The 14,068-nt window shown below is 40.2% G+C and overlaps 1 protein-coding gene across 1 annotated transcript; it reads right to left on the bottom strand.

Annotated features, from left to right (window-relative positions):
- Window positions 1–10,485: 10,485 nt before the first annotated feature.
- Window positions 10,486–11,728, bottom strand: LOC147894769 (NADH dehydrogenase [ubiquinone] iron-sulfur protein 5-B-like). Its single transcript, XM_087385051.1, has 2 exons — window positions 11,463–11,728; window positions 10,486–11,209 (listed from the first exon to the last, which is right to left on the bottom strand). Exons 1-2 carry the CDS (start codon window positions 11,610–11,612, stop codon window positions 11,108–11,110), a joined length of 252 nt encoding a protein of 83 aa, XP_087241177.1. The 5' UTR covers window positions 11,613–11,728; the 3' UTR covers window positions 10,486–11,107.
- Between the last annotated feature and the right edge of the window lie 2,340 nt (window positions 11,729–14,068).

Genomic DNA, 14,068 nt, shown 5'->3' with positions numbered 1-14,068 from the left:
CTCTATCTCAACAACACTTTTTTTTTCATTGGTTATTCTTCACAAGTGGGTGTGTAAAAGTTTCAAGAAACATTGCAATATTTGAAACATATGGGGAAAAAACCACGAGACTTTGATCTTCAAAAATTTTGGGCTTGTATTTAGTCCAAAAATTTTGAATATAGTGTTCTATCATAAAGCATTCAAACTTCCACTATCTTTCATAAGTTTACATGAATTGCATATTTGGTGCAACAATTTGATACATGAAAGATTATATGCAATGAGTTGATTCGTGAACAATTTGATCATATGCAAGTTTGTATGCATCTATTTCGAAGCTCTATCTAAACAATAAACCTTGAAAACCATGCAACTCTTATCATAACATGAATCTAGACTTTGGTGCGTAGACAATCCATGATATTAGTACTCTAACCACCAACAGAGAATCCGTTACATGACTTTAGTGCAACAAACAATCCATGATATTACTACTCCCACCTTTAGGTTTTGGTATAATCTACATTTGGTTGTATAAATTGTCTCAAAATGTAGAGTTCACCTCTCATAAAGAATTCATGCATCCACCTTCTTTCACAACTCTACTTGAATCCCATATTCAATGTACAATTTGATTCATAAAAACATCATATGCAATTATTTGATTTATGAACAATTTGATCATATGCAAGTTTATATGTTTCTAATTCTAACTTCTGCTTAAAGCATATGAACAAAAATAGAAGTACAATTAAGACCCTTTTCATACCCCATGCAAATCAAAGACCACCATTAAAGCAATGGCACTACATTCACACCTCTAAGCATATACATTAACATTTATGAGGACATCATACCGATGCTCTCCTATCCCATCCACAATATGAGGATTGGGCTAAGAAACCACGTCATCATGAAAGCCCCAAACCAGTGTAAGAAAGTTACCAAGTGAGCTCTCCACCTTTCACAATATTAGCAGACACTCCCAAACTATAAGCACAAATACTCCCAGTATATCAAGGTTATACTGCTTGTATGGACCCATATACTTGTGATATAGTTGTACTAGGGCATAAGACCATTTGTGATATAATTGTACCAAGGTATAAGACCATATACATGCACTAAAATTCTTGATTACTAGGTCACTGCCAAACATGATGCTATTTCTCACTACTCCTATGAATGCGTAATCATATTAGTTAATGATGTGAAATTTCACGTGTTCATGTGATTTGGTGAGATGACATGTCATAATTTCCCAATTACTCGATGATCATTCATGTGGATAGCATAAGATTGTCTCATGCATGCACACATGCAAGTCATAACTAGCATGGCATGCCATGCCATATACTCTCTCTCTCTCTCTCTCTCTCTCTCTCTCTCTCTCTCTCTCTCTCTCTCTCTCTCTCTCTCTCTCTCCATGGATTCATCCAAGCTATGCTAACATGAAAAAAAATAGATAAACATAACATATCTACATAATCTAGTCAATGAATGTACATAACATATCCACAAAATCCAATCAACTTATTTGACGTGCTCAAGTGTTGGATTAATTATATTATATATGTTATATGGTCTAATCTCCTATAGGTTGAGTTTAGTTAGGATCACCTCACATCATATTAACTTATTCCCATGATCTACCAATCAAATAATAGTGTTTATCTCTTATGTATGTGGCATCCAATAAAATATAAATCAAATCCAACATAGAGAACATGTCTTTCCCTACAAAATTACATAGTGCATACTCCTTATTCTAATATTTAGTCCTCTATAGATTAGAATTTCTTAACCCTATGTCAACAATAAAGGTAAAAAATGCAGTTAAGTGTAGCTAACGTGAGATCATTGTCTATGTGTGGAGTAGTACAAAGTTGCGCTTGTAAAAATCTTGAAGCTAAAATTATGTTTGATGGCTCTAATAGAATATGTATACTATCTATAGATATAAAATCACGATGTAGATAGAGATACTAGAATTAGAGAGAAAGAGAGAGAGAGAGAGAGATGCTCACAATGATCTTGATGAAAAAAGGATGAGCACACTCTACCCAAGACCACTTTTCAATTTATGTCTAACGAAGCATCCATTTTATATCAAAACCTTGGACTCCAAATTCGATTGCATTTTGAAACTATAGAGAGAAAAATTGAGGCTAGAGAGAGAAAACTAAATCCTTGATTCATGATTTGTCTAGAAATAGAAAATCCTTGATACATAAGTTGTGTAAAGATGGTCTATAGAGAGAGAAAATACTTGATACTTTATTTGTGTAAATATAGGACATGTATAAATACCTCTTAATGGAATGAAGTTTCCACTCTTTTGGGCTCAGTTTTTGGCTCACTTCAAGTGCTCATGTTCTTGATCTCCTTGTGTCCATGTACCCACTCTATCAATGTGCACTAGCATGCGCTCACCTTTGTAACCCATACTCTTGCACTCCAATTCCTCCTTCCTCATCCTTTCCTCTTCCATATCCTCCTTCTCCTCCCAACACCTCCTTTCCTCTCTCCTTTTTCTCCTTCATGCTCAACTCCTCCTCCTTTTCCTCCTCCTCCTCCCCTCCTTTGCATATGCTATTTAGGGTAAAAGTGGTTCCTTGAGCGATGATAGTATGGACCTAGTAATTTATAAACTACTTTCAACTTTCTCTCTAGCACATAGATGTAAAAGGCCAAAGATTGCAACCCTTCTCTTTTTTTCATAGATTGATGTTGGCATTGACTTTGTGATTGCATGCTACACCATTGATTGTTGCTTCATTGGATGAACCATCCCACAACTGGTAGGTATAAGTAGCTTAGGATGATGCCAAGTATTTAATAAATTGAGCATTTATTTGAAAATTTTTCCTAATGAAAAGGCAAACCTATGGCTTGAAAATTTAAGCATGGCAATCATGAGCATAATAATCTTGTAAAGGAGATATTAAAATGCTCCTTTACAAGATTTTGAAGCACTATAGAAGGAGAACTCCACAATGGATATCAAATTATATGTGTAAAATTATTGTAGGAATAATGATTCTAAATGGATTTATTAATATAGCACCTCAAGAATAATCAAAAGGGTATTCTATAAACATAAATTTATGCTATATCTGATAGTATCATAGAAAGAAGGCTCTAGAAAGAAGAGGCTCATAAATCAATTTCTTCTTAATGTGAATACATTTTAGAGAAATATATGTAGTAAATGATTCTATTAAAACCCTTGCACAAAATAGTCAAAATATAGTGGTAGCAAGTGACATGATTGCCCATATCAATGGAAGGCTCCACCCAAACCAATTTACCAATGTCTTTCAACAATAGATTATTCAGCCCATGTACCATCCATGGAGTGAAAGTAATGTGGGAGTAATACTCATCAACAATTCCTACTGCCTTGCTAGAGTTCTCACCTTCGAAAACATATTGAATAACAATGTTCGCACCCATATACTTACGGGCGTCTATCCAAATGCTAGCTAACCTCTAGGTTGAGTTTCTCTCCTTTGAATTGTATAGCTTTAAGCTCTAAAGTATGCAATGATGCATTGAATAGAACGGCTCCTAGAGTGACTCCATCATTGCCCATCACTACGATACCACATTTCTCAACCAGACTACTCTATATGGAAGATTTTGTCGTCTTTGAAATTTTCATGCAGATGGCCTCACATGAGGAGTGTATGATGATCAATCTCCTTCACCATATCAATGACGTAAGGATTGCGAGCTTTTGCTATGGGTACATATGCTCATTGAATGAATGACCCATTGTTACATCTCCTCCCAAGATGCCGTAAGGCCATAAGGCTAGCCTGTACTGCTCTCAATACTAGAAAAGTGGTAGCCTCTCTTGAATTTGTACGTGCAGATGAAGCTACACTCGTAAACAAGGAGGCAGAAATAGAAGCAAAAGTAAGTGTGCTACCACACATGGAAGAGCTAAGTGCACATGGGGTTGTCGATGCTTGATGTCAAGGATCACAAGTCATGATCTAATACTATCGAGCCTCTCTACAAGTTCCTTCAAGCATGCAAGGTCTATTGCTGGTACTAAAGGGCAAGGGGAGATGCCTTGCCCCATCACTCCCAATAAAAGAGCCTTGACTTGGTCTGCACTTCCACTTTTTGTTGCTTTCCAAAAGTAGAAATTCCACTTGCATGCTCCTCCTTCCGCTTCGTTGTACTTGGCATGGGGATCAACCTTCAACCACAATGTCTGTCTCAACAACATGGAGGAGCCATTGAAAGAGAGGAAGAAAGACAGGGAGAGAGGTAGGGACATTGCAACCAAAGGCTTACGAAATTGCAACAAAAGGAGATACTATGCCTATTGATGGTATGGATATACCGATGGATATGTTAAATATACCGATAGAAAGTGCAACAAGCACAAATAAAAACTTGTGTTGCCCTAGATGCTAAAAAGACAATAAGGTATGATTCAGCTTCTTTGAATTCTTGGTATTTTAACTCAGGAGCTTCAAGTCATGATTGGAGGAGAGGATTGGTTTTTTCCACGTTAAATGGAACACTGGAATTTGTTGCAAATGGCATGGAGTGTAATATTTCAGGAGTTGGAATTATAAAGATGAAGATCCTTGAGTTCTTATATACAACCCATGGCTGATGTACTCCGTCTGCCAAACTTAGGCAAAAACCTGATTTCAGTCAAAAAATTGCAGAGACAAAGGTATAGGTTGTGTGTATGATGATGAATGTCTTATCACGGACAAAGAAGCAGTTATGAAGTTAGTTGTATGTGTGAAAGCATATTTTTCTACTATAGTCTACACCCACTGTTGGGCGCTGATGATGTTGGGGTTGTGATAGTAGATAGTCCCTTCTATGCGTGATGGGAGTTTATGGTTTTCAACCTTATGATTGACTATCATGAGATTGAAACTGCACTATGTTGTGTTTTTTGAGGATGAGTTTGGGAATCTATATACAGATCTAGCAAGTCCTATGAATGCAACATCCTTGAATGAATCCAAATACATGATCACATTTATTGATGATTATTCAAGAGAAGTAGGGGAGTATTTTTTGAATGAAAAATCAGAAATTTTGACTGTTTTACAGACTTCAAATGTAGTGCTGAAATGCAATCATAATACAAAATAAAACACCTCAGGAGCGACGGGGGTGGTGAGTAGATGCTAGCCGATTTCAGAAGTTTTTGCAGAAGACAGCAGTTTACACCTTATTACTCCACAGTTAATGGTACGGCTGAAAGAAAGAGTCGCAAATTCCTTGAAACAGGAGCATGTATGCTAAAAGAAAAGCAAAAAAACAAAAGGTTTTGAGCTGAGGCTGTTAACACAGCTGCATATGGTAGTCCTACAAAGGTTGTGAAGATATAACACCACAGGAAGTTGTGTGGACACAAGCCTGGTGTTGCTCATATGAGAGTGGTTGTGTGGCAAATGCTCGTGTAACTTAACAGCAAAGACAGAAACTTGATGACAAAGCAACGGTTCATTGGATATTGTGATCAGTCAAAGGCATATAGGTTATATGACTTAGAGAAAGTGAAATTCTAATCAGCAGAGATATTGTATTTGCTGAAGATAACAATCCTTTTGGTGAGATAAACAATGAAATTACACTTGATATTCTCAGTGAAAATAGGAGAGAAGAATGAACAGCAAGAAGGGCGGCCACTTTTATTGCTCAAAAAAAAAAGCCAGAAAGTGATGGTGAAAGAGCAAGCAGAAGAAGATCTCACATCAGAAAAGCTTGAGAAGCCTAGCGGGGAGGATGATACTAAGAGAGATACCTAGTGTGCACAAAGCCCTCATATGCAGGTACTTGGATGAGAATGAGCCTAAGACTTTCAAGGAAGCACAAAAATCAGAAAAGTGACTGTATGTTATGCAAGCTGAATATGATGCCATTATGAAAAATAATACTTGTGGACCTCCCAGCATGTAAAAACATTGTTGGATGCAAATGGGTTTACAAGGTGAAGTACAAAGCAAATGGCAGCATAGACAATGCTATAGAGCACATTAAGGTGAGAAGACCAAGAGTATACTTACGGCCAAAAATATAATAACTCTCTCTGGACTGAAGTAGTAAACACAAGTACTGAAACAGACACCCATGGCAAGGGTTACTTCGGCCAAACCTGGGTGTAGTCCAAGTGATGCCAAAACAACCACAGATCAGAAAGGCCAGATTGAGGAAGCTGGCAAGCTCACTACTCAGCCATAGAGGATCACCCAAGATAGGCTCAATGTTAGTTATCTTTTAATAACAACCATTAAAGATATGAGCGAGTCTGAAAAATACAAAGAGACTAAAGAAATTCCCATGTGGCAATATTATAGAGAATAAGACTTGGGAACTAGTAGACTTTTACCACCCAACCAAATTTTCATTGGCAAGAAATGAGTCTATCACAATTATGCAACATTGAGTATAAGTATCAACAAGATTGGCAGCAAAGGATTATGCTTCAAAGGCAAGCATAGATTATGAAACCGGCCTTCAGTTAGCTGAAGGGCAGTAACTGTAACTAACTTAGCATTCACACCATTCACAACCACATTGCATCAATTCCAGCCACTTCCATCAGCGCCACTGATAAACAATCTTTGAAAGCACTTAAAGGGACGCTAGAGTGCCCCTGCTCAGTACCCAGACACAAGATCCCCATTGTGCCATTGAGTGTACCTTGTCCAATGCCATTTTGTTGTCTCACTTTGAAGCAAAAATTGTTGATGAGTGTATTGTCGTCACTTGATACAATGTATTAGACCTTACCTCATGGGCATTCTTCAGGTCAGGCCACTCTACAATTGTCTGTATCTTGGCTGGGTCCATACGGACACCTTCTCGTGAGATAATGTGACCAAGATAGTGAATCTCAGGAAGAAAGAACTCACTTTTCTTCTCATTGATGTGAAGAGCATTTTCAGCTAAGATTTGAAATACAATCTTTAGATGCTCCTTATGCTGAGTGCTCTTCCTCATTCTTGCTGAAAATGAGGATGTCATCAAAGAAGACGGCAGTGACCTGTCTATAGTTCCTGAACAACCGTTCCATCAGCCGATTGAACGTGGCTAGGGCATTGGTAAGGCCAAATGGCATTACCATGTATTCATACAGCCCAAATGTGGTTCGGAAGGCTGTTTTATGAATGTCCTCAGGTACAACTCGTACTTGATGGTAGCCACTTTTAAGATCTATGCGGCTGAAAATTTTAAATCCTCCTAAACGATCAAAGATATCGTCTATATGAGGAATCGGTAAACGGTTCTTAACCGTCTGTTTGTTTAAGGCTCTATAGTCTATGCACATCCTGAAGGTTTTATTCTTCTTTTGGACTAGTAAGACAGGAGAGTAGAAGGAAAAAATACTGGGTTGAATCAATCCCATGTCCAAGAGTTCTTGGACTTGCTTGAAGATTTCATCCTGCTAGGATTGACTAACTCTATATGGGGATCTATTTGGAGGTGAAGACCCTGAACTATGTCAATTTTGTGATCTTCTGGTCTCTCAGGAGGGAGATGACTAGGAAGTTCTTGAGAGAAGCAACTCGAGAATTCCTGAAGGAAATCTAATCTTTCTTTTGACTTTTCTTCACTTGGTTGCTTATCGCGTACAAACACTAGAAACGAACATATCCCTTTCTTAAGCAAATTGGGAGATCGTGCATGACTTACCATAGGAATGGTGTTTCTTGAAACTCCCGCTGTAATGCTCACATCTCTACCCTTATGTTGGAGGGTTAGAATATTCTTCACATAATCGATTCAGGGGTTGACTTGCTTATGCCAAGGCATGCCGAGAATTACATCCGATCCTTGAAGTGGAGCCACCATGAAGGGTAGATGATCCAAGTACCCCTGGATGTGTGCCCGAAGCTTGCCGATGATGGGGTACACCTTCTCTTCTCGGTTCTTTAAGGCTGCAGTTGCCTCCAAGGCTTCTCCTTTATCCTCTGGGGCTATCCCCAAGTTCTGTGCCCCCCTATGAAACCCCTAAGCTCCAGTTTTGGCATCAATAATAATGGAGCTCTCTTTAGTCTAAGTGCAATGAGAAATAAAGTTGTGAGTAGCTCCGCTATCTAACAAAAACAAAGCGGATTGAATCTTTACCTGACCCCATGTTTTCAACAAACTATGGGTATCGTTTGCAGCTCCCTTTTTTGGAGGTGCTTCCACCTTGTTAACCACCAAAGCTGGCTTTTTGGGGGCTGCTTCTTTGTTGCTGCTGTTTTTGGCAGCTTGAGGGCATTCGTAGAAGTTGTGGCCTCGCTTGCCACACTTGAAGCACCGCCCTTCGGAGTAATACTTTTGCTTCTGTTGTGGAGACAATGAGCTGAAAGTGCGGGCTGCTTTCTTCGAAGGAGGCTGGTTGGCTGACTTTTGCTCTTTTGGTGTGTCCTTTGCTGTCTCCTTACCCTTTTGTTCCTTGGAAGAGGTTCCCTGCGACTTCCGCTTGTTGTTGCTACCGTTCTGCTTGTTGGAGAAAGATTGCTTCTTCTCCATTTTCAAGGTGATGTTGATGGTGTCTTCGAGAGAAGTAGAAGCAGCAATGTCCACCTCATGTTGAACGACATACCGTAGGCCAGCAAAGAACTTCCTACTGAATGCTTGAACTTTTAACAAAGTATCCCAAAAAAGATCAACATACTCACTGACTTTCTCTTCTTGGCGTTGGCAGAGGATGTCCCACTGCACCATTGTATCTCTCTTAAACTCCTTAGGCAGGAAGTGCCTCATCAAGTTCTTCTTGAAGCACTTCCAGGTGTGAGCTGACCAATGTTGACCATAGCTGCCCACCAGAGTGAAACACGGTCTTGCATGTGTAGGACGGCAAACCCCCTCAAAGAAATACTCGAGGTCTCGGATCCACGCCAGTAAGACCTCGGGCTTGTCCTCTCCCATGTACTTGGTAAACTTGAAGAGCTTGTCTCCAAGAGGTACCTTATGCTTTGCATACCTTCGTCTCCGTGGACGTCTCGAAGGAGATGGACTCCGATGATGCCGTCTACCTGGAGGAGGGGAAGAAGAGGATGATCTTCCCTCCTTGTTGGAGTTGGTGGTCCACACGGCCTCTTCCTTCGGATTGGGGCCCTGTGTCATGAGTTTCTGCTTGGTTGCTTTCCAGCACTTGAACCTGTTGAGCAATGTTTGACAAGAGAGCACTCAACTCATGCAAGTTAGGAGGAGGATCACGTCCATTGGCTGCCATGATGACAAGATGACTCAATGAAGGAGAGACTCAACAAGAGAAAGCACAGAGTACAGGATGTTAAGCAACTACAATCCCCAATTTAGGGGCAAACATACCACCTATCAGCAATCCCTATTTTAGGGGCATTAAGGCCAGCCAAAGGCACAAAAGGCACCAAACAGGCCAGCCAAAAGGACAGCCAACAGGGCCAAACAAGTGGCCAGAAAGGCCAAAAATGGCCGACCATAACTGGCCGACCAGCTAACCAGCCCACCGACCTAGGAACTGACCGACCAACCGGCCAACCAGCTCGCCTACTCCTGGGTCAGGCCTATAAAAGACTCCCTACCCCCTCACTCTCAGTGACAGGACCTGCAGCTGCTCCTCACCACCTCCATCCTTTGCTGCAGCCCCTCCTGCTCCAGAACTGGCTATTAAGCCTGCCCCAACTCATTCTCTGCCTCCTCTACTCCAGTTCTGCCCCAACTCCTTTGTCTCTCTATTCCTCTCCTCCAGATCTAGCCCTGGACCTCCAACTGCTGCTCCAGATCTGCTCCTGACGGCTGCCTGACAAGCTTCCACATCTTCTCATCCTCTGCTTCTCATACACCTCCAAATCTACAACCAGATGAGCTCCTTTTCTTCATCATCTTCGTCATCATCGAGCTACACGGAGGACTGCGTTTCGCTCCCTCTGCTGCTATCTTTTCAACAGTTTCTCTACATGGAATCATCTTTCTGATTCGCCACGGTCCTTGAGACACGACAGCTTGAAGTTCTTGTATTCAGTTTTTCATATTACCAAAAAGGCACGATCTTATCTAAGTTCCGCTCTTCAGTTGTGTCTGAGTATCGTGTATTTTTTATCGCTCAACTGCAAACCCTATCGTTTCTCTATACAGGACCACTGCCTAAGCTCTGATACCAATGTAAAATACTCGGTGCTTTCTATCAATTCAGACAACGGATTTTGCAAAGGCGTTTGAATGAAATGATTGCAAGTTACCAAATACATATACTTGAACTTAAGAGATTGCAATTAAGCTGGAATTAAGACTTATACAGCTTAGACACAAAGTGCTAATAGACTACAGCTGTTGCACATAACAGCCATCAACAAAAATTTGTCACTGTTGCCATGGCTTCCATACAGTGTAAAGAATACTTTGTATTGTTCGGATGGTTTCACTAGTATTCCTGATTATTTGAATTGTTTGGAGCCTCAGTAGCTCATGGTCAAACAGTGAGAAGGAGAAAGCAGCATTACCCCATATGGTTGCAAATTATATTCATAAAATGACAAGCAAAATGCCAAATTCCAATCTAGAAGTGCAATATATTGGCTCAACATGAGGCCCTTACATCCTCCTGTCTGTCTCTGCGCTTGACTAAAAACTGATCTAGTACACAGCACTTCAAACCAAGAAACATATCCAAAAGAGTCTTTGTTAAACATCTGGAGCTGTCTGTGATGACTAAATCTCTAGTAAACTAGAAGCAGCAATAAGCTTCAATTATGATGGTCTGAGTCATACTTTATTTTAACTAACATTGTCTTATTGTAGCAACTGATAAAAAGCCTTTCCAAAAACAATAAAGTCACTCTGACAGAATCTATATTTTGTCCAGTAACTGTTGGAAAACCCAGATTGAGCTTATCAATAAAGTTGGGACAATGTGTCTCCTCATCCGATACCATAATCCAACCTCCCACTTGAAGACAAACACGGCACAACTGAACAGTGTAATTTCTAAATAGAGTGAGACAACCTTATAGAACACAACAATAACTTTGTGATCGTTTTCAAAAAGCCTGCATTTTACCAAGGCTTGTGAATTGAACTCTGGCTTGTTAAGAACCTTACAGCACAGGAGTATGCAGGGCGAACATGCTGCAGATTTATCCACTCTGCTAAATAGCTAGTGACCCTAGTGATGCTCACTGTCCTTTGCCTTGTCCTTTGCCTTGTCCTCTTTCTCTTTCTTCTCCATCCGTTTTTTCTCCTTAGAGATAGCATACAGCCGAGCGTACTGTAGAAATATAAAAACACGATCGGTCAAATACACAGTGTCTGGTCAAAAACATGCTCCACGTGACAGTCCTAAATTTGCCGTTTCCAATTAAACGATATTGTTATCTTTTAAAGCAAATAGACAAGCAAAACTTCCCTCCAACAGACCCTGGAAAATTTCCCAAAAAAGGGATCCAATTTTCGAATTCCGAAACAAAAACCTACAGACAAGCAGACGAAAAAGAAAACCGTGGGTGGTTCATTGGGTCTACCTCTTTACGATGGTGCAGGCATTCGAAGTAATCCTCGCGAAGAGGGAAGCATTCAGAGGGCGTAGAGCAACGGGACATACAGTCACTGAAGTCCATCCACAAGTCGAAACATCGGCCCTTAGTGCCATGAATACCCCAACCAGAGGCCATAGCAAATTGTAAGAGTAGAATGGGGTTAGGATGTGACTTAAAAGCTGAAGTCAAATAGATATCTCATGGGAAAGGGATTGGAATATAATATAATGCCAACCAAGCATCTGGGGCTTGTCCCGCGTGAAAGCCCAAGGGCAACTCAGGATTCTATCTTGGTCACCCTCCCATGCGGGATTTGTTGGCACTTTGGTTGGGCGTTGTTGGCACTTTCATTTTTGATTTCAATATAACTCAAGAAAACAAGTTGAAGTTTCTTCAAAGGGCCTGCCCGGAATTTTCTTGTTGTCCGAATTTTCTTGTTGTTGGGTTTACTCATGTGGTGATGTATTTGTTACTTGTTGTGTTTTTTTTTTCCTTTTGTGATTTGTTCAGGTGGCTGTTTCATGGCGCGCTTTTCTTCCTGTTCTCTCGTTCAGGAAATTCTATCCATATGTGGGCTGGGTTTCCGTGATTGTAAGACCCTCTGAAAGGTCCGTCAGTGCCATTGACGATTCCATCGTCCAGGTCTAGGTTTCCTAAGCATATTTCAATAACCATCCCGAGTTTCAGATGCAGTTCTTTGTGTAGGCCACATGTTTTGGGATCGTCTGGGATTATGATTGTCTTGCTGCATGTTTTTGCATGATGTCTTTTGATGGTAAGATATGCGGTTCGCATGGTAGACTATCAAAGACTTTTTGATTGTGTTGGTCCTTTGCGTTGTTGGTGTAGAATAAGTGAGGGATACTGCTTTTGTATGTTGGTGTTGTAAGGTGAGCTGTATTCAAATTGTTTACGTCTTGATCCATTTGTGCTCCTATTCTGATTCTATTGAGCACTTCCAAGAATGTCTTGTTTTCTTAACGCATTGGGTGCTAAAATTCGAAATACTTTATGTTTGTCTTCCAAATTGAACCGAGTATTGGTGTTGTTGTCGATTGGTCCGAGAATATCCAGACATCTTTCACTGGGCTAGCTTGGCAAAGGTCACCACAGAGTAGGAGATCCACTCCTCCGAATGGCTCATTGTGGCTGTGTTTTATTTCTCTCATATGCATATCAGCTGCCAACAATGTGTTAATGCCTACCAAGGAGATTTCATCTATTAAAATTGCCTCGACGTCCTTATATTGTGAAGCCAATGCTTTGAGTTTCTCCATCGACAAGCTCACGTAGGTCCCCGTCAGTAATGGTAGGTGGAGTGTTGCATGCATCGTATTGCCATTGATTCCTCTAGTTGCCTTTCTCGTGTACGCCAATAGAAGGACTTTTGGCAAATCGATGTCGGTTGTGTTTTTGTACGAGAAATGTCGACGCAATGCCTCAGCTATTGTTGTTGCAACAAAAGTCTTCCCTGTCCCTACATTGCCTGTTATGAATAGGTGCACTGGTTCTTCTTGTTTTGTTCTTTTTTTAAGCATAATGTCATCAAAAAGTAGTCTCTACTCGTTGTTGAGCATTCTCAAGTTTTCATAGTATTTCTCATTTGATATTATGCCTTGTTTCATACATTGGATCGTTTGGTTTGTTGTTCTTTTTGGGTAGCAGTCAATGTCTTGTATAAGATCACATTTTTATGCGAGAGTAGGTGGTTGGTTGTTGGTTGATTCTGTGGGTGTGCTACTGTTGCTGCATGTCGATGTGCCTAGTAATTTGCAAATTTTTTGGAAAATTTTTTGCTCCGTATCGATTATGTTTGGATTTTCATCGTACAAATCTTTCCACGTTGGAAATGTTTCACCCAAAGTATGTTTTGCGGTTGCAAATGGCAGGTAGAGAAGACACAGTTCTCTATCTTGGTTCTCAAGGTCTTTGACTTTGTTATAGTTGTATCATATTACTCTCCTTTTTTTCCTTTTCTTGATGTTGTTGCTTTGTATCGTAAGCGCTTGCAAATGTCGCCAAGGAAAGATGATGCAAGCCCATGCCCCTATGCAAGTACTTTGTGATGATAATGTCATCGAAGAATATATTTGTGCTTTCTGGATGGAGCAACTCCAATTGTACACATCGCTTTAGCAACATTGCTTGGTCGGGTGGTGCGCTTGTGTTTGTGTAGATAAATTCTCTCGTAGCACTAGTCAAGGGCAATGATAGACATAGGTAGATTGCTTGTTGTGCGTTGATGTGTTGTGTATTCAATATAGCATTTCCTACCTTTCGGACACGTTCATTCACAGTTGCATTCTACTGGAAACTTTGAACAATCGTATTTTTTACTGCGTTGTTTGTTTCTTTGTCGATTTTTGTTATATAAGATGTACAGTAAGATGTTGCACCTTGCGAATTCAAAACAAATTGTATGTCTGTGTTAGCATCCCATAATTTTGTCAAAGTTGGATTGAAGTTATTTGTGAAAACATCTTTTGGATCTCTTTTCATAAATATTTTGGGTTAAGAGATGTTGCTCTATAGCACCATCTCATTTTGATTTTCTGAGAGGTTGATCTTTTGCAGGAACAACTCAAAAGGCA

This window comes from Dipteris shenzhenensis, chromosome 14 (assembly GCF_047967505.1).
Source record: "Dipteris shenzhenensis isolate YYH24624 ecotype China chromosome 14, Dip_SZ_1.0, whole genome shotgun sequence".
NCBI lineage: Eukaryota > Viridiplantae > Streptophyta > Polypodiopsida > Gleicheniales > Dipteridaceae > Dipteris > Dipteris shenzhenensis.
Note: the sequence above shows the minus strand (reverse complement) of the source record. Positions and strands in the feature narration are given on the sequence as shown.